Below are 19,957 nucleotides of genomic sequence, written 5' to 3'. Positions count from 1 at the left end.
TCTAAATTAATTTACTCTATTCTGTATTCTAGAGACCAGATGCATTGAGGACAAGAGTTTATAAAGTAATTTTGTATTTTGTAATCTTTATTTTTTTTATAGTGAAGCTTTTACATTATATCTATACGTTGACGTGTTAGTAGACCAAATTTTTCTGTCTCAGCAGAAAAGGTGGCTTAGTAATAAGCCTGAAATCTATTAGTTGCTTGGTTCTGTAGAATGGGTCAGACCAGCTGAAGAGCTGACGTGACTCGGTTCAAGTTTTAGTACTTGAATTTTCAGGCTCAGAGCTTTGGAAATTCAAGGAAAACAAGTTCAAACTCGGGTTAGGCTCAAGCCTGGCATCAGACTGCTGGGGCCGGGTTTGGACAGCCCTCGTGACCTTTCAACGTGTGCTCCCTCTTCTAGTGACTGTATGCATAATGACGGTGTCGACGCAGCTTTCTTTCGAGTTCCAACTACTATGGAGGAGACTACATTGATAATTTCCGGTTGCTGCTTAATTTATTTGCTTAACAACCTATAACTACGGGCAGTCAAGCGACCGCGTTCTTCTCACAGGTCATCAACCTTATAAGAGACCATTTTTATCTAAGAGTCTGCGAATATCACGTAGCAGCAGGTTGAAACTAGCATAATTCTTGATGGCCAACGCATAAATTAAGATGTAACTTCTTCTTTTTTTTTCCCGCTAAGGCAGATGTACCGATCTTTGTCCGGTGCAATCTCTAAGCAAATATCTCTAAAATTATCCCTACAATTGACAGTCCCAACGGTGCTTGATCTCATTTAGAGAGGGAACCGGGCAAGCTGACAAAGAAAAAAAAAAATTACGGTGTAATTAATCATATCCAAATTTGGCTTCTCTGATGGCCATCCCAAAAGTTAAATAATAAAAACCAGCACAGCTGCAGTATTTTATTTTCCACGTGTATAGCATGAATCGAATACGTGCATGTCCTGCAATCTTGCTCACGTGGGGTGTGGAAGCCCGTCCAGAATCTTGTCTCCATTTTTGTTTGCGTTTGCATGTGACCGGCCGCAGAAACTGATAAAAACTGTCGCGCACTGAATTCGGAACTTAAGCGAAGCACCCATGGGCCCACCTTTTGGACATGAGCACGTGATATCATGTGATCGATTAGGATCACCGGCAACATTTCTCTCGACTCTCGATGCGGCCGGCGGTGGTGTCCGGGGTTTGGTGTGGTATCTAAACGTCGACGTGACCGGCGGTAACACCACCGGTAAATAACTGGCTCCAAGAAAGATCGAGCCATTGAAACGACAAAACACAAAAGATACGTTCCCTGCAGCTCCAGCCCGAGTTGGTGACGGTAGGCGAGCTCGCGTACTGTCGCGTTTCTCACGTGCGAACTGGCCTCGATGCTGCGCTGAAATTCTTTGTTTTTCCAGCGACGGTCAACCCTTACAGCATGAATACGTTACGATGCCGATCCATAAGCAAACCATTCGAGAAATTATGCCTCATATTACATTGTGGAATAGTAATAGCATGAGCCATAAATAACTAATCTCCCCCATCTCCTCTTGACAGATTTTTGTACCATCCAATTGTCTATACATATGACATTGCTATCTGATGAAGATTTTCCTTTGCTCCCTAATATCATCGACCATAGGATGGGAGAAGTTTTTCGAAAAACCATCACAGCAAGAAACCTTTTTTTTTTCCCCTTTCTTTCTTCTCCTGCTTCTTGTCATTTTTGTCTCAAAAATGAGTTGTGGAGTGCTGATCAGTCTACGCTGGAGCTTGCATTTGCAGTACATTGGTGAGAATTCTTCCCTCCTCTTGAGGCTCATCATTTTAGGGAACATGCAACAGACGAGCATCTCAAAATTTTGGTTTCTATCTGCATTTCTCATATAATTTAGAAATGCTTGCATGAGTTCAAAATATTCCAATAAATTATTGCTATTTTTATACAATTTTGTACTTTTATTTTAGATTTTCCGTTGCAATTTATATGTAGAGGGATTCACAACTTTCAATTGTCATCTATCTTTTTTTTAAGGGAAAAAATAAATAAAGCACATTCGGTGAAAAATTACCACATGCTCTTGCCACACGGGGTTGACTTGCGCACTTCCACTCCATGCATGCCACCAACCTCCAGAATCCATTTAGTAGTCCAAGATAGTGGGTGCAAATGAGCCGAGTAGCTCGCAAGCTACTTGAGCTCGACTCGACTGGACTATTACCAAGCTCGAATAGTAAAATACTTGATTAGAAGGTTCGCAAGTTTGGTCGAATATATATATACATTTTAATAATATTATATTTTTTATTTTCTAATATATTATTAATTTTATATTAAAAAAATAATATTTTGTTATATTTTGTTTTAACTATATTAATTATGACTAAGGCTCGAATTCCAGCTTGAGCATAGCTCCGTCAATAGTCGAATCGAGCCGAGTCGATTTCAAGTATTGCTTTTTTTTTTTATTGATTCAAGTTTGAGATTGGATATTAAGGTTCAATCAATCTTGAGTCAAGTTTCAAGCCCAAATATTTTGAATCGAGTCGAGCTTGAGTGTCTAGCTACTCGACTTAGCTTGGCTCCATTGCACTCTTGGACTTAGTAAAGCAGAAGATGAGTGAGTATTATACCTAAAGATTTGCCACTTTCCACTCCATCCACGTCGCCAACCTCCAAGGTCCACTCAATTGTTTAGGATAGGAGGTGCAAATGAGTTAAGCTGCTCGAGCTTGATTCAAATCTAAGCTCGACTTGACTTGTTTATTATCGTTTTTGAATATAGCAAGTATAAATTTCTAAAAACTTAATATTTTGTTGCGCATGTGTTCAAGGAAGCAAATCATATGACAGACCATTTAGGCTCCGTTTGGGAGAGCTTTTGAAGGGTTAAAAAGCACATTCAGCTTTTTGCAAGAAGCTCTATTTTGGAGCTTTCCGAAAAAATATTTTTAGGTCCGGTTGAAAAGCTTTTTTTTTGACCCAAATGCCCGTCATAAAATATAACAATTATACAAAATGTTTCTTTAATAATTGTTTAACCAATTTTATCACATAGCTAGAAAATTTGTTATATTATAGAAAATTAATTTATGGTAATAATTATAATATTTTATATCTTTATTATTGTATTATACTACAAATATAATATTATATTACATTATATCATAATACATTGATATATTGTGTTAAGTAATTTAATATTATATTAAATTATTATGCTATAGCATACAATATTATATTACTATATTATAATAATATTTTATTATATTACAATAATATTATATTATATTATATATTTATGTATTAATATATATTATATTTTATTATGCTCTATTATATAATACTATGTAATATTTTTTATAATCATTTTGTCATACCAAAAATATTTTCTCAGTCTGTTTACCAAATGCATGTTAAAGTGGTATAACACTTTATAAATATAATTACCAAATAGTAAATAGTTTTGTATAAAAGCTCTATTTCTAAAAATTTGCCGTTAATAATTCCTTCAAATGGGCCTTAGCATAATTAGAAAGCCTCTCAGCGAATCTAGGACTTGCCTTGTGCTTTAGCTCGATACATTGTAGCGGATTTAGGGGGTGTGCCCTTATTGGGTGCAGTAATTTTCTCTTCCTGTTATAAAAAAATGGGTTTTATTTGGGGGGCGGGCAGGAGGGCGGCATCTTGCGTGACGTGGAGAAGGATCGAATTGCGGGGCCAGGGCAAGTCTGATTTCGCTTGCAAAAGCCCGCCTCACGAGGATTCCTCTTCTCCATATACGGACGGCTTCCCCTCACCACATGGACGACAGTCTGTCACTCCGCCCGCGTGGTCTCTGTCCGCGCTCCGAGCGGACACTCTCTCTCTCCCACTCTCCTCTCCACCGCCTTCCTCTCCTCCTCCTCCTCCTCCTCCTCTCCCTAGTAAATCTTGCTCTCCCGTCGCCGCTCCCCTCCCCTCATCCACCATGGCCATGGCGTCTCTTCTCGAAGCCGGCTGGACGGTACCATCTCTATGCTCATGTCGCTCTCTTTTCATGCCACATTCTTTGAAGCGCCGTCTCTAAACCCTAGTATCTGTGTTTCTGTGCTGCGCCTGCGATCGGATCTGTGATTCTGCTTCTCTTCTCGCTTTTTGCTTAAAAATCTCCTCTGATCTGCTCTTGATTTTTTGTGTTTTCTTGAAGGGGTCGATCTTGGGCTTTCTTGGATGGTCGTGGGTTTTGATTTGACTTTTATTGGATCATTACTAGGATTTTGGAGATGTTTTTGATCCGGTTTTGAGCGATTCTTGATGCTCATCTCGGACTCTTGTTTGCGTTAGATGGTTTTATTAGAGGGCGTGGTGCTAGAAGAGGAATCGGAGGCTTGTTGCCTGGAGGGAAAGAGGCAAATCGGGTAACAGAGTCAGTGTTTTTACTGCTCTAACAGTGGCGAAGATTTAAAAAAAAGATCGCGGTCCTCATCGATTATAGAAGCTGCATGGGTTGCGTGATAGTATTCGATCATTTCTGGGTCCATATTTTCATGTATTTCTAGAAATTTCTGAACGAAGGCTGTATTACTACTACGTTTGATCACTGATTACTGATTTGGCACCTTCTGAAGTCTCGATTCTCATATTGTAACATTACATCTGTTCATAGTGGGGTGTGATGTGATCATGCTTGTTCGTAACTCTAGTAAAATCAACTAATCCATTAATACTGTCTTCCTGTGCCACTTGAAGAGTCAAGTAAGTGGTGAGATTGCATATATCGAAAAACATGTTGATGATGTTTAGATGGCTTCGTTTACGAAGGAGTCACATGCACTACCATTAGAGCTAAGCCATAATTGTTGATTGAACAAGATTAGCACTAAAACATCCTTGTTTCCTTCTCGGTCAAGAACTGCATTTTTTTAAAAAATTCATGTGTAGGAATTTCTTTTTTTCCCCCCTTTTTGATTCTGCACAACTATCCCATTTACCTAATCTCAGATCTATAAGAAGACATTAGAAATAGTCTGTCCCTTGACATATAATTTAAGAACAATTCTTTGTTTGATTTAAGTTGAAACTTTTCTGCACACCCAACTTGTGCTCCCAAAGGTTTCACAATCTCATGAAAACAATGATGAAGATCCCATGAAAAATGAGATTCTCAGTTTTACAGTGTCAAACTATCAATAATATTTAAACAATGTCATCTTTCATTTAGTATCACAAAGATTGAGAGCTCGTGAAGACTCTTCATATTGCCTCAAGTGTGCTTTGTACATTTGATCTAACTTGCTACCTTTTATGGGTCACAGCTGTTAGAATACGTGGTCTTTCAGACTGTAGGTGTCGTGTTGGTCCTCAAGTGATTGCTCTTTTGTCCCGAGGTGCTTGCCTAGCTCAATTCCCAAATAAAGGGACATGTCCCTCCCAATTATGATGCCTTTCAGGGACTGCGGTTTTGCGTGAACTGCTTTGGAATAAGGACATGCTTAAGTGCGTGGGTTTTAGCTATTGGAAGGTGAGGCTTTTTTGTTTTAAAGCCTCCGGGTGATTCTTTTTCCTTTTTTGAAATGAAGGTTTTTTGGTTCTTGATTATCTTTAATAAAGGGCCCTGCTTTCTGCCCTGTAGCTCAGCCTATGGCATATAGAGCAATACATTATACATGGGAATTTTGCATGTATATGCTAAGAAAAAACATGGTCATATTTTTTGTCCATATAAATAAAAGAAAAAATGTTGCTTATATTAATGCTGATATTGATAAATATGTAAGGCTGATTTGTATTTCAAAAAATCATAACATGGTGCTTCTAAATATTGTTACTTATATTAAAAGTGTTGTATATTGTTCCCAATGGCTTCCATGACCGTTGGAAATACTTGTAATAAATTTAATTCTAATACTTATTTACCATTTTTGTCATTAAATTTGAAATACAATTTCAACCAATATGTATGCTAAAATTTTAAAATATGTTTACTAATGTTATGTTAAAAATAATTCTAAATTGTTGTTAATATCAAAAAAAAAATGTCCTGCAAAAGTTTCTGTTTAGCAAGAAAGATCCAGGGGATCAGTTTGGTCCATTGAGCCTAGTCTATGTACTTCCCTAAGTTCCATGGCCCCAAAAACACCTATGGTGCAAGCACCACTCTTCATTGGACCTAGGAACCTAAGCAAGTGCCTGTGATAGCCATGCAATTGTCATCAACAACGTTGTCGCATATCAAATTTCTCGATAGCACATTGACAGCATTGTTACCCTCTGACCCATTCATGTTATGTAAGCAATTGTTATGCACATTGTCTAAGGTATTTGTGTTTACAATTCAGTAATGGGTCTACCTGGCTCGAATGACAACAACCTGATCTCCTTGTTTCTACTTATTTATAATCTGCACTTGCACTTATTTTCCTATTGCTATTTATTTAAGTGCTTTCAAGACATGAATATGTTGGACAAGTAGACTTTGGATCAACTCACAAGATGCACTTCTTTTCTGCATACAGTAGCTTGCATGCTGAACTCTCAACTATTGGCAGTAGATCCACATGTTTCCAGCAAAGTTATAAAGACTCTTGGTGTTTGCCTGAGTTTCTTGTTACAACTTCTTGACTGGATGCCAACTGTTATCCACATGGATAGTTTCTAATTGTTCCTAATTTTTGGTTCTGCAGTATCTGATCACTCATTTCAGTGAATTTCAATTGGCTACCCTGGGTACTTTCATAGTACATGAAAGTGTTTTCTTCCTTTCTGGGCTTCCATCTTTATGCTTTGAGAGGGCAGGTCTTTTCAACCAATACAAAATTCAGGTTTGCTTAGAATTTCCCAGCTTATGTTATTTACTTTTGAACTGTAATGTTTAATATCTCTTCCCTGTTCATGCACTGGAATGCTGCAATAGCTAAATCTTTATGATGTTATTGTTCCATCCAAGAAGATAATTATTTCCTTGTGACTATTTGTCCGAAATACAAATTGAATTACGAGCTTTTTCTTGTTTGCTTAGCTTTGTTTTATATGTGCGGCTAGCTGTGTTCTAAGTTTCAGTATATTGCAACTTGACTTCGACTTATACTTCTTGGAATTGGCACTGGTGATAAGTTCTAGATTCTTGGCAAGGAGGGGAAACCCCTTGATCAGATTCTGATGCATCTCCTTCTTCTTCATTTCTGGAAAATGGAATAAATGTAATTGATGCACTGGATCTTCTTTTAGTAAGTACAAGTTGGTTTCTTGAATGTCATCAGTTCCCCTCTTGTTTCCTTATAGGCCATTAGATTCTTATTTGTCATTATATTGCATCCTATTTATAGTGTCCTTCATGCTAGAGTCAATGAGATACGCCACTTCTTTCTACTTGTATATCTAGACTAGGAATTATTTTCAACTATTATCTAAAATCTATCATAAAACTCATGTCTTTTTGATGAAATGCAAACTATTTGGCTTTGAGACCTGAAGAGTATGATGACTTTGTATGTGGTTGATGACAATGGTCTTTATGTAGATAGACCCTTGCTCTGAATTTGGCTTCTCAAATTACAAACTATTAAACTCAACTCAACTAAGCCGTAATCCCAAACTAGTTGGGGCAGGGGCGGCCCAATGCATTTGGGGGCCTAAGGCGAACTCACTAAGAGAGGTCTTTTTTTTTTTAAAAAAAAATGATGAAAATTTTTTTAATAAGTGCAAATTATTTTAAAAATTTATTTAAAAATAATTCGTCTAGCTTTTTGAGATGCAAAATTACTAATTAAACTTTTGTACTCTAGATTCATTAAAATATTATTTTCAATTGATAATATAGCTAATTCATTTAATATTTCTTATGACATAGTTGACCGCAAATAAGATTTTATCAACTTTAATTTTGAAAAACTTCTCCGCTAGGCTCTCATGTGAGACCCAAACTCCACCCAGGGAAGCCTACCGCTAGGCTCTGGTACTCTCCTGGGAGCACCAAGAGAAGTTTTAAAGTTTATGACATTTTTCTGCTATCAATTTTATTTGATGGATCTGTATGTCTCCACATTATCCATCGTTTAGGTCTATAACATGTCTTTTTGTCACACAATATTACAAGAATATAAAATAGAAAGATCTATATTTACTATCTATCATCGACTAGATCTAATTATAATTTAACAATAACAAGAATAATAACAATAATAACAATAATAGAACACCAATGAAATAGAAAATGACAATATCAGAATCTCAGGACTTTCAAAATCTGAAGCAAATTTCAGAATAAATCAGAGCCATTGACCTTGGTGCCGAACGGACCGACTGGAGCCTCCATATCGAAAATCTTCCTTCCCTGAATCCAGCAAAATGAAATAAGAAGTGGGCAAGATCGCGATTATCTCTCATGAAGCAATCAAGCAAGCAAGAAGGGGAGCACAAGAAAGCAAGACATGATAAAACCTACCTCGAGCTCGAACTCGAACTCAATCTCATCCCGCTCGTGCTCGGCGGCGATCGGCATCACATCCTCTACCCTCTTCTTCAACGAAGCATTACCTGGATCAAGAAAGCAAGAAATCACGAAATCGGAAGCCAAGCCCCGATGGGGATAACCGATCGGGTGGGAGATCGAGAGAGAGGACACCAGAATCGGCTGAGAAGAGGGGGCGGTCTTCTAGAAGGAGGAGGAGGGGGAGGAGGAGATGGAGGCGGCACCGTTGCGGAGGGCGGTGCCGCTGGGGGTGGCATATCGTCATGGGGCGAGTTGCGAGCAAAACCCTCCTCCACGTCGTCTCCCTCTTCTTGCTGTGATAACTCTCAGGCCTCCTCCGCTGCCCTCTCCGACCTTCTTTCTATTTTGAGATTTTCCCTCTCTCTCTCTCTTTCTCGCTCGCTTGCCGGGGCCTTTCTTTGGGCCAGGGCCTTAGGCAACCGCCTGGGTCGCTTAAGGGTTGGGCCGGTACTACTTCATCCTATGTGATTTTCGGTCCTCTACCTTTTTTCATTCCTTCTACATGTATGAAATCACACGATGCTGGTGCACACCTTGGGTTACGTTATAGATGTCCAACTCATCTAAGTCACCCTTCTCTCATTTCTAAATTATAAATTATTGTTCATATTTATTCTTTTCCCATTCTTCCACTTTTTTCCTGATTGCTACAAATTTTTTGGCAATACTTTTTAACCAAAAATTATAGGTAATGCATCAAAGGGGGAAGTCTGACATATATGCAGACTGAAGCAGAAAGAGAATGGCAGATACTAGAATGGGAACTGAAGAAAGAACATCAAAGAGGCTATCAAACATTTGATTAAATGTCTTTACTGGGCAGGATATTATATAAATTTCCTCCTTAATAATGCTTCCACAGGCTGTCTCCTTTGTACCTCTTTGCACGACACTTGTCATTTGGTACCACAGATCTACTAATTGTTGATGATTGGTGGTGATGACTCTATTGCCTCCTGAAGAAGAATCTTTAACATAATTGCAATTTTGTATGTCTCCAAAGATTGCACTTTCTCCTTAATGGTATCTGATTTGGTATAATATAAATTTGATTCTACTGTAGTACATGTGTATTCTATATGACTCTTGCTGAAACCATGATTTAACTCCATTTGAAGTTTTATCCCATAAAAATGATGATCTCCACTAATACCTAACCTCGTATAGGCTGATGGGTTGTCTTCACTATATTATGCACCTTACTCTTAGGGCTCGTTTGGTTCGCGGGAAGCATTTTTTCCCCTAGGAATATGATTCCTGGGAAGAAAATGCCTGGGAATGTACTTTTGGCATGTTTGGTTTAACATGGAAAAGTGACAGATTTTTAGAGTGTTTATATTTGGTTGACCATCCACTTTTCTGGGAAAGTTATGTGTAATTCCTATTATACCCTTAATAAAAGTTAGGTCTTTAATGCCTCTTTAATGCTGAAGAGTCTTTTTAGAAAAAAATAAAGATAGAGTGATTCCCGCCTCATGGAAAAGTAACTTTTCCATGTTTCTCATGGGAAAGACTTTTCCATGAAATGTGGGAACTATATTCATATGGGAGTACAACTTTTCCATCTCTCTCATTTGAAAACTTCAACCAAACAAGAGGCATCTTATTACTTTTCCGTTGACCACACTTTCCTCCCTTCTTTTCCCGCGAACCAAATGAGCCCTTAGTGTTATCCATTCTTTCATGTCATCGAAAGATTGCCACGCATCATTTTGTATGCCCCACTGCAAGCTTTTGTACCTTCTTTGAACTCCAATCATCAACTGGAGTAACAAATAGCAAGATACCATTTCGCTCTTTGACCCTGAGATTGGGTGTTCAATTTTTTTAATGTTTCAAGGTCTGTTTTCAGCTCCATCACATTTGCCACCTATTTTTTTGTGTTTAGATAAAAAGGATGCTATTTATATTGTAATAACCTGTTTTTATCATAGCAATCAAAGCATGTTTTTGGATTAATTTACTGTCCAAAACCAACTTGTATGGACAATCTCTTGTCCTTCAATTTGCATAGCAATTGTGCTAAGACTATTATTCTTGTATTCTACCATGAAATGTAATCCAATCAGGGAGAAAGAAGATTTTTTTCCCCCTCAATCTGCTCAACTCAAATCCCTTTGTAAAAATAAGAGAGAATACTAGAATTTTCAAAAGCAGGTTTTAAACCCTCTTCTTTCATTAAAGATGATTAAAACTATTACATAGATCCTCCATTTACACTAGCAAGATCTGCCCTTATAGAATCTGGATCATATTTATGTTCCAGTTAGAAGAGGTCGCAGTTTTTCCTAAACAGCAAGCTAGTAGAAATAATCTTGAAAAAAAGCTAAAATCTTTCTGAAGATATGCATGGTCGAAGTTTTATCCAAAAAGAAAACTTTTACTTTGATTGGCCTGTTTCAAGGCCTATATATTTTCAAAACCTAATGTTACCTAGGTGCAATGAACCCAGGGGTTGGTGCATCCTTGTAAATTTAAAGCCATTTTTTTAGAAAAGAGCACCTCAATTAGATGTGTTATTGGAAAGTTATAGCCCCGAAAGTTTTGATATGCAAATTTGTTTGGATCTAGCAGAGCTTGCCTCCAAACCCTGTCCAGACCTGTGTGAAGTGGCCAGAGTGGTCCACAACAGGTCTGGTGATCCTCTTGGATCAAAAATGTATGAGCATTTATGCTTGGCTTTGAACAAGTTGGTAAGCTACATGTTCCGACTGATAAGAAAACTTTATTTAACCATGTTGATGTTAAATAGGACTGCTAATAAGATGTTGAATCTGCTTTTAACTGCTCAGTTATGAAATCCATCTCTTAATTCATCTAGCAGTCCATGGCCTGAAAATTGTGCATTTAGCTGGAGTCTTTTTGAACCTTATAGCAGTCAACAAGTGACTCGGCATACTTCCATCGACATTTTGTAACTTTTCTTGATGTGTACCAGAATCTTTGCTTGTACATTTTCTGGTGTTGTTTTAGGGAATCAATTTGTAGTTGTCCTTGTATTAGCTGATCTGACATGAATTTTTTAAGCATGCACCATGTACACCTTTCCTACGACTTCTTTTTTGGTTTGATATTTCAATGACCAAACTATTTATCTTTGCAGAAAAAGAGTAACACTCCAGAATGCGCAGGGAAAATGTGTCATGCGCCTAATCCTCTATCATGTCTGTGTGAACTTGCCAGTTATGATCGTTTCTTATCCTGCCTTCAGATACATGGGCCTGAGAAGCAGTCTTCCATTGCCACCCTGGTATTAACAGGTTTCCTCTGTTATGATGCTCTAGAATCAATTATGCTCCCAAGCAAGCTTCATCTTTGCACGAATGTCCATGCAATTTTTAGTGGAATCAAAAACCACACTTTGCTGTGCACCTGAAAACATTTGAAAAAGCTTGTGATGTCTCCATTATATGGCTTGAAAGGCATGAGGAAAAAAAAAAATATTAAGTACAATCCAAATAGATGGGAGTTGCTTGTTGACTTCAGCAAAGGTTCATGTTATTTATGTGGATCCATGGTTCTGTTTTGCAGGAGTGTTATTCTATCTCAAATACTTTTCTACTTTATCCTGGGAGGACTTTGTGTTCTACTGGGGACATAGAGTGCTGCACACAAAATGGCTATACAAGCATGTCCACAGTATTCATCATGAGTACGTAGCATTACTTCTACAGTTTGTTCGTTCATTACTACTCTCCTTATATGTACGTATTATGCAGATATGCTACTCCATTTGGATTAACTTCTGAATATGCCCATCCTGCTGAAATATTATTTCTTGGCTTTGCAACCATTATGGTCCTGCTCTCACTGGTCCGCATATGCTCACTCTGTGGTTATGGGTGATATTGAGAGTCCTGGAGACAGTTGAGGCTCATAGTGGATACCACTTCCCATGGAGCCCTGCCAAATTCTTGCCATTATATGGAGGGTGAGTTACAACCTTTTCCGTTTTGATCTCCCAGTTGAAGCCTTTCTGAGTTGTGGTGTTCATCTCCTGACACCTGGTTGGTTGATGTTATAGTGCGGAATTTCATGACTACCATCATCGTGTGCTCTACACCAAGTCTGGAAATTACTCATCAACTTTCATCTACATGGACTGGTGAGTGTATATTGTTGTGCATGTATACTATGAATCAGTTAGATAGCAATTTGCATTGTCATAGTCATGACAGCTGTTGCACCATCTAATTTTCATATTTTTAGAGGCTAATTAAATGACAATAGGACCTGCCTTCAATCACTATCAATCAACATGTACACTTAAAATCTCATTATATGGTACATATAGTTATTTGTAAACAACAACAGAGGCTAACAAACAATGGACATAATACACAGACAATTGGATCAGCGAAACTTCACATGCAACATTCTCTAGAAGTACACCTTGCTATATCCTTGGTGATAGAGTTAACAGATTCCTTGGTCATCAAATTGCATCATGATTGGTTCCTACGTTGGCCTTTGGTTTGGTGCATGTCCCATGCCTTATTTCTCTTCAAGGATGCAGCCTTGTGGTCACCACTTCTGGTGTAATTCAAGAGAGTTTTAAAGTCGCCAATCCTGCCAAAATAGTTAGGACAAGATCTGATGGTTATGGTTTTTTGTGACTGCTAGATCCCAGCAGGAAAATTAAAAGGCACCAGAATCTAGCTTTAACAAAATTGTTTTCAGAAAGCAAATTAATTCAATTGAGAGCACTAGAACATTCTAAAAACATAAATTTCTCTTCTTCATGAATATCTAGGTTCCACCTTTGCAGGTTCATCTGTTGGAATATATTCTTTCCAGATTTCAGGGTAAAAAACATGGCATTCCTAATTGGCACATGCAAAAATTTGCCAGTTGGTTTTTCATGGATTTGGCTGATTAAATAATTATATATCTTTGTGCCACCTTTGCAGGTGGCACGCTAGAACAATCTATAAACATGAACTTTCTTTTCTTTATGTATATCTTTGTGCCACCTTCGTAGGTTCATCTATTAATATATTCTTTCCGGATGCTAGAGACAAAAAGAACATGGGCATTCCTAATTGACATGCAAAAATTTGCTGGTTTAGTTTATTTGGCTAATTAAATCAGTCACCTTTAATAGAGTGTAAGTCACAAATCTTGCTTGTACAATTTGTATATTGAGAGAACATGGTTCTGAGACCATGGGCATGTTTTATGAAAACCAACGTCTTTCCCTCTGGTTGTTTTTGTTTCCCAAGACTAATCCATTGCATTTGGACTTCAGAAGTTAGCATCTCAGATATGCTTTTCAAAACTGCCATATATCAATATTGTTGTTGTATGACTTGTAGAACGATCTTCTAACCAATCGAACTTTCCACCACTATCAGGTTATTTGGCACTGATAAAGGTTATCGGAAGCTAAAAGCACTTGAGGAGTGAGAAGGAAAAATAATATTAAGTAGCGAGTTATATTTAGATATCCTGAACTGGTATTAAAGCATCTCAATAAGTTTGATGTGGTGTCCTCTTTTAGTGTCCGGTGGTGCAAGGATAAGTGTCAAAATTGTGTTATGAACGAGTATCAAAACTTATGAGGAACTATTTTAAGGGCTCTCATCTCTCTTTGGCACCTTGTCGGAATGTAGTTTCTAGTGTACTGATGAAGGGCTGCAGCAGCTTTTTTCTTGATTAGTGAGTCTTTGGTAACATGTGCATTTGGACAATCCAGGCTCATTGGAGGTGTGAGCATTTTTTTTTGGTTACTTACAGTACCACTTGGTCATCTGCCATTTTGTTGAAGGTGTCGCAAAGGCATTCAGGCTGGTAGAAAGGGAGCTCAGGTGGCTGAGCTCTCATTTTTTTTGCTTAAAGCTGAGCTCTCATTCCGGAGGATATACGGAACAGTTTCAGTTGAGGGTAGGGATGCAAATGGGTCGAGTCTTGAGCGACCCCAATTCAATCTGGCTTTTTGTTCAGATTCTAATCCAGATTTGACTCAATTGAAGACCAGGTGGGATCCAGAGCTACAATTTTTGACTCAAGAGGTTATTCGGATTGGATTGAATCCATGTATAATCCAGATCCGACTCAAAATTTGGATCTGGGTCGGATCCGGATTATGCATATCAATAATGCAGCATTAAAGTACCAGATCATTCGTTACAAATACCAAATCCATCAAGAATCAAAGCTAAGGTGGACAAAAAGAACACCAAATAATATAGATCCATGTAGTAGAAGTAATCTACAAAATCTCTCAGAGAGAACGAATCCTAGACGTATGCATCCTTATTACATCCTTATTACCTTAAGGTTCAGATCTAACCACAAAGAACCACAAAAGACGTCTAGGGAGAAGTGACTCGAACAATGCTAGGAGAAAAAAACCAACCAAAATCTCTAAATAACCACATATATGAAGTATCTAGACTAAGAAAGGCACCGTCTATCACAAAACTCAAATCGGAAAAGCTGCCGAGCTGCAGAGATTTACGGATCTGACCCAGCATCAGTGGAGATCTCAGTGGCGGAAAGATTCGAGGAGAAGCGCAATGGATGAGGCGACGACAGCGATGGCGAGGGAAAGAAGCGACGGGACCAGCGGTGGAGGTGCTGCTCGGGGCAGGAGTGTCCGCCGCAATGGCTCTGCCGGCGAGGAAGATGACGACGAGCACAACCATGAGGAGAGCAGCAACAAATCTTGGATCTGATGACCGCTGTTGCCTCTCAGAGTCGAGAATTCGAGAGATATCTGGAGATAGTTTAGGGTTTGGTGAAGGAGAAAGAGTACATCATCACTCGGGAGAGGAGGCAATGGATGGGGTGGACCGAGGGGGGCAGAGGGGTGTTTGGGTCTAAATGGGTAATTCGGATTTGGGTCGGGTTAGATTGGGTCTTTGGGTTAAAAGATCTAAATTGACCTCCAAAAAAAGGTTCGGGTCGGGTTGAGATTGGGTTGACCCAGATCCGACCCGAAAAATAGAACAGGCTCAAATTTAGAATTTGATCCGGCGCCGCGGTTTCTAAAATTTGGATCTGGTTGGGTCTAAATGGGGTTGGGTTGGGTCATGAATCGATCCGACCCATTTGCAGTCCTAGTTAGGAGATTGTTACGAGGAGTGCTTCAAGGGTACAGCATTCTGAGTTTATTAGTGGGAGGGAAAGATGAGTTGGCATCAGAACGAGGGTGAGTACAGGGTCCCTCGGCAGCTTTTCCAGCACATGAAATTAAACTTAAAAGTAATCAGTTATGATGGGGTCGTGGGGTGCAGCATAGCTTTAGCATTTTCCCTTGGTGTAACTCAGTAAGTGTTGGCTGGGTGGCCAACCCTGCTGCATATCAATCTGTTTAGTTCAGTCCTGCTGAAATGGGTCAAAATCTCGCCGCGTTTTGCGTATTTCTGAAGCACGATTACAGACACGCCAACAGGTCGGTAGCCAGGTAAGGTTAGGCAGGTTAGGCCGCGTCTTGGTACACTTAAAAAAAGGCTGACAGGCAAAGGCTAATGCGCTGGCTCGCAAGAAGCCGTTAGGCGGATTGTATCAGAATCCTAGCGACCAGCTGCTTTGGTTGAGGGTATTTTAGCCCAATTAGCAACAGGTAGGCCTAGCCAAGCGAATGGATGCCGGACTGGATGGTGATCCCCTCGGAACTCGTAATTGGTCGGGCTTTTTCTGGAAGAAAGGAAAGGTGCCACCAGTTCTCATAGTACCGTTCATTAGAGGCAACCTGGTGGTTAGATTCGATTTTAGGCAGATGCTATGGCCATAGCCTGATCCCTTCCCTGCTGTGGACATTCACTTATAATAACGGTTGGCTTCTTAAATCATATTTTCTAAAACTATGACTACAGTCTCTAACCGCATGTGGAGCAGATCCATGTGCTGTTCATACTGTCTTTCATGAGACGAATCTGGGGGACAACTCACCTAGCACGGACGACAACATCGCAGAACATTTTTTTCCCTTTCCTTTCCAAAACATTTTTTTCCATTTCAAACATCGCAGCAGTTCCTCAGGCTCCTGATACAAACGATCCGTGGCGTACAACGATAAGCAGCTCCAAATCGACTAGATATGCCTTCCAAGTCTCCGAACCTTCCCGTATCGAAAACAGAATATCGTATGCTCATACGTTCATCTTGAAGGGGGAAAAGAATAGGGATGGAATAGAAAACTATGGCTTCTTGCATTTGGACATTAATTATCTTATCAAACTTGGGCAGAAAAAAGAAATTTTCATATCCGTCTTTCTTTATCTCTCAATTCATCAGGACCTTTTTTTTCCAACCCCCCCCTCCATCCCCATGGCGATACTAATATCCAAAAAAAGAAGAAAGAAGAAAAAGAAAAAGAAAAACGAAGTTCGAACAATGACACTCCTTTTTTGAAGCCGTTTCAACCTAAACTTTTTAGGCCTAAGCCGTCACCTCTTCCGCCTGAGATCGATGATGACCACGCTGACGTTGTCGGCGCTCTGCCTCGCCAGCGCCAGCTTGGTCAGCAGCATTGCGGCGTCGGAGCAGGCTTTGTCCGACCCGCTCCCCCCCTCCGCCGGTGCTGCGCTGAGGCACATCCGAGCGATGTCGCACGCCATCTTGTTGGTGACCACGTCCCACAGCCCGTCGCTGGCCAGTATCAGGCACTCGTCCCCCTCCTCCCTCTCAGTCACCGTCACCTCCGGATCCGATATCACATATGGCTTCAGATAACCATCCCCTGTTCATTTATTTTATATACCAAAATCGAAAAAAAGTTAGTAACTGAGCGAGCGGAGGCAGCATGCAGCACGAACCAAAAACAAACAAGAAAGATAGCGGCCACTCACCGATGGCTCGGGACATGGCCAGCACCCCGAGAACCCTCGCCCCGTCCCAGTAGATCACCCGCCCCCCCGCCGCCTGGATCCGCTCCAGCTCGTCCGGCCTGTCCGGCTGCCAAACCGTCCATTCATGACACCACTCAACGCAAGATCTCATCCGAACGGCCGGAAAAGTATTTGAGGGGAAACAGACGAGAGCCTACCTTGTGGTCGGAGGAGAGGGGGATGGGGACGCCGTTCCGGCTGAGAACGGCCCGCGAGTCGCCGCAGTTAGCGACAACGATATGGTCGGGGCCCACCACTGCTACCACCGCGGTGGAGCCCACGTGTTCGCACTTGGGCGTCTGCATCTCGCACCGGCAGCTGGCGTTCTGCGGCGCACCGCCCCACCTCACCACCGCCGCGTCCATCCGCGAGAAGCTCCGCTCCATCACCTCCCTCCACTCCTCGGCCGGTGGCGGTGGACCCGATCTCACCCTCTCCACCTCCTCCGCCACCAACCCGTGCATCAGGTCCTTACACGATACGGCCACCTAACGATAGCAAATTAGGCAACGGTCAGGGACACGGACACGAGGAGAGGGAAAGCGAGAATAAGAGAAAAGAGACTATAATTTTACATGCGAGCATCCATGGCCGTCGAAGACACCGAAGAAATGGTGTCTCTTCGGAGTCCCCGCTAAAGAGCCGGAGGAAATCCGGCCGGACAGAGACGGCGTCCTCCATGTCCTTCCTCCGGCCGCATACGGAGGTCACCCCGTACCTCGGGCACCGATCGGAGGGCCCCGATTCCAACGAGCTCGCCCCCGGAAGTCCCGGACCCGCGCCTTCCTCTTCGCTGCCGAAACCCTTCTGCAGCACCTCCAGAGGGGAGACGGAGCAGGCCAACCTCCGCCTCTTCCGCTTGAACTCCTCGTTCAGCGCCCTCGACGACTCCGCGCCGGTGATGAATCTGAACCGCCGGATATCCAACCTCCGCCGCCTCGCCGTGCGCGGGCTGGGCTCGCAAGAGGCGGCCGGGGCCGAAGCCTCCGCCTCGAAACAAATTCCCGCCATGTCCAAATAGAACCCTTGAAACCCTAAGGAACGGACACGGATATTTTCACCGCCCTCGTCCCCGCCTCCGACCGCGGGGGGTGGGGGGGGGGTGGGGAGGGGGATAAATTCCAGCGCCCCATGGTCGGTGCAACAGAAAAGCGCCCTCTCGGGCAGCTACCCGTCACCGTCACGGGCAGCCCGCTCGACAGGCCCGGTTGGTGTGACGTCGTACTCCGGACTCATCTAGGCCGTCCATCTTCGACTGTCCTCTAAGAGTCGTTACGCGTGGATCGTCCTGATAAGGAAGGGCGACAAACGCAGCTGTCAGGTCCTCCTTTTTTTGACACGCATGTGGTCCGTCGATATTATTTCTTTTTTCGGATATTTCTTTTTCTTTTTTCCTCTCTGGATATCGACACGTGTAGGATCTCAGACGACGTTGCTGACTCTTCCGAGGCAGCCGGTCAATTGCTGTGCCGACGACACGTGTTCGTTGCTGGCGTGTAGTCGACTCGTATCAGAAGGCCACGTTCCCGGGGGGGTGGTGGACAGATGCCCGTCCTGCCGTAACGCCTTTCTTCTCCTGCGAAATTTTAGCGCTTTCTTTTGTTAAGCATACTCCTCCCCGTCATTTTCGTCATCTCCCTGGGCGCCACGTTAAGGAGATGGAGAGTTCGTAGACCCCGATTATCAAAAAGTTGGGGCTATTCATAATTCCTACGAAGAAGAAGAAGAAAGGAGAAAGAAGAAATCAGGTGTCGTCCAGCCTCGCACAAATCATCTGATCGGACCGCGCTGGTGGACCTGCCGGTATATTTAAATCGTTTCCACGGACCGCAAGGTCGACGGATGCCCGTGGGGCCCTGCTTCTTTCCTACGCAAACTTGACGGGAAAGCGAAGCGAGGACGAGACGTTTGTGCCGCGATCGTGACACGTATCGGGTTGGGGCCGCAAGCTGGCCGGATGGGCCGCACGGCCATGTGGGATGTCTCAAGGAGAAGAAACGTGCGGGGCCCGCAACGAGGTTTGGGAATTGGGATGGAGAGAGCGGAGGGCCGTGGCACGAGGAGGTGACAGCTGGCCTCCCACGCCAGATGGGTTCGGGAAGCCGGAACGTGGAGCTGCGTATCTTCGGTAACCGTCCACGCGTCGGGCCTTCTTTGGCCATCGACATTTGGTAACGAGACCGCAGGTAGCCGTGCCATCCGGCTGCGGTCTCTGGCCTGGCACGATGGCAAGCAAGGCGAACAAATCGTAATTGTTCACATTCTCGGCTCATGCCGCATGAGGTGGCAAACTGAAGAACGGATCGCTAATTGATAGCTATGTTACTTTAAAATCTAATGTTATACTTGTTACGGGGGAACTTAGCCACCATGCCCCACGGGACCGGCACGCGCGCCCAGGAAGACCACGGCTGCCCCCTGATCCAGCACTCCGACCCCGAGTCGGATATCTTCGGCTCCGCAGCCCGACCCCGAGTCGGCTGCCCCCTGATCCAGCACTCCGACCCCGAGTCGGATATCTTTCGACAATGACAGGCTATTCCCCAGAGGCACGCCGCGGCCTCCTGCGCCACTACTCCCTGCAACGGCTGTATCCGATGCTGCTCCACGATCTCCTGTATCAGCCGTACAAAACGGAACTCCACTAC

At 42.2% G+C, this 19,957-nt stretch overlaps 2 protein-coding genes across 2 annotated transcripts; one reads left to right on the top strand and one right to left on the bottom strand.

Moving 5' to 3' along the window:
• Positions 1 to 3,793: 3,793 nt before the first annotated feature.
• Positions 3,794 to 14,137, top strand: LOC103716756 (very-long-chain aldehyde decarbonylase GL1-8-like). The gene is given in 10 exon segments (XM_008804898.4): positions 3,794 to 4,008; positions 6,668 to 6,805; positions 11,579 to 11,599; positions 11,601 to 11,725; positions 12,007 to 12,046; positions 12,048 to 12,127; positions 12,195 to 12,268; positions 12,271 to 12,406; positions 12,500 to 12,580; positions 13,830 to 14,137. Coding segments are annotated over 10 exon segments (783 nt in total). The 5' UTR covers positions 3,794 to 3,972; the 3' UTR covers positions 13,882 to 14,137.
• Positions 14,138 to 16,420: 2,283 nt separating this feature from the next.
• Positions 16,421 to 18,416, bottom strand: LOC103716755 (probable protein phosphatase 2C 24). The gene is given in 5 exon segments (XM_008804896.4): positions 16,421 to 17,161; positions 17,271 to 17,376; positions 17,468 to 17,797; positions 17,885 to 17,927; positions 17,929 to 18,416. Coding segments are annotated over 5 exon segments (1,164 nt in total). The 5' UTR covers positions 18,321 to 18,416; the 3' UTR covers positions 16,421 to 16,868.
• Positions 18,417 to 19,957: the final 1,541 nt, after the last annotated feature.

Source organism: Phoenix dactylifera, chromosome 13, assembly GCF_009389715.1.
Source record: "Phoenix dactylifera cultivar Barhee BC4 chromosome 13, palm_55x_up_171113_PBpolish2nd_filt_p, whole genome shotgun sequence".
In the NCBI taxonomy this organism is placed as follows: Eukaryota; Viridiplantae; Streptophyta; class Magnoliopsida; order Arecales; family Arecaceae; genus Phoenix; species Phoenix dactylifera.
This window is presented reverse-complemented; position numbering and strand designations above follow the sequence as displayed.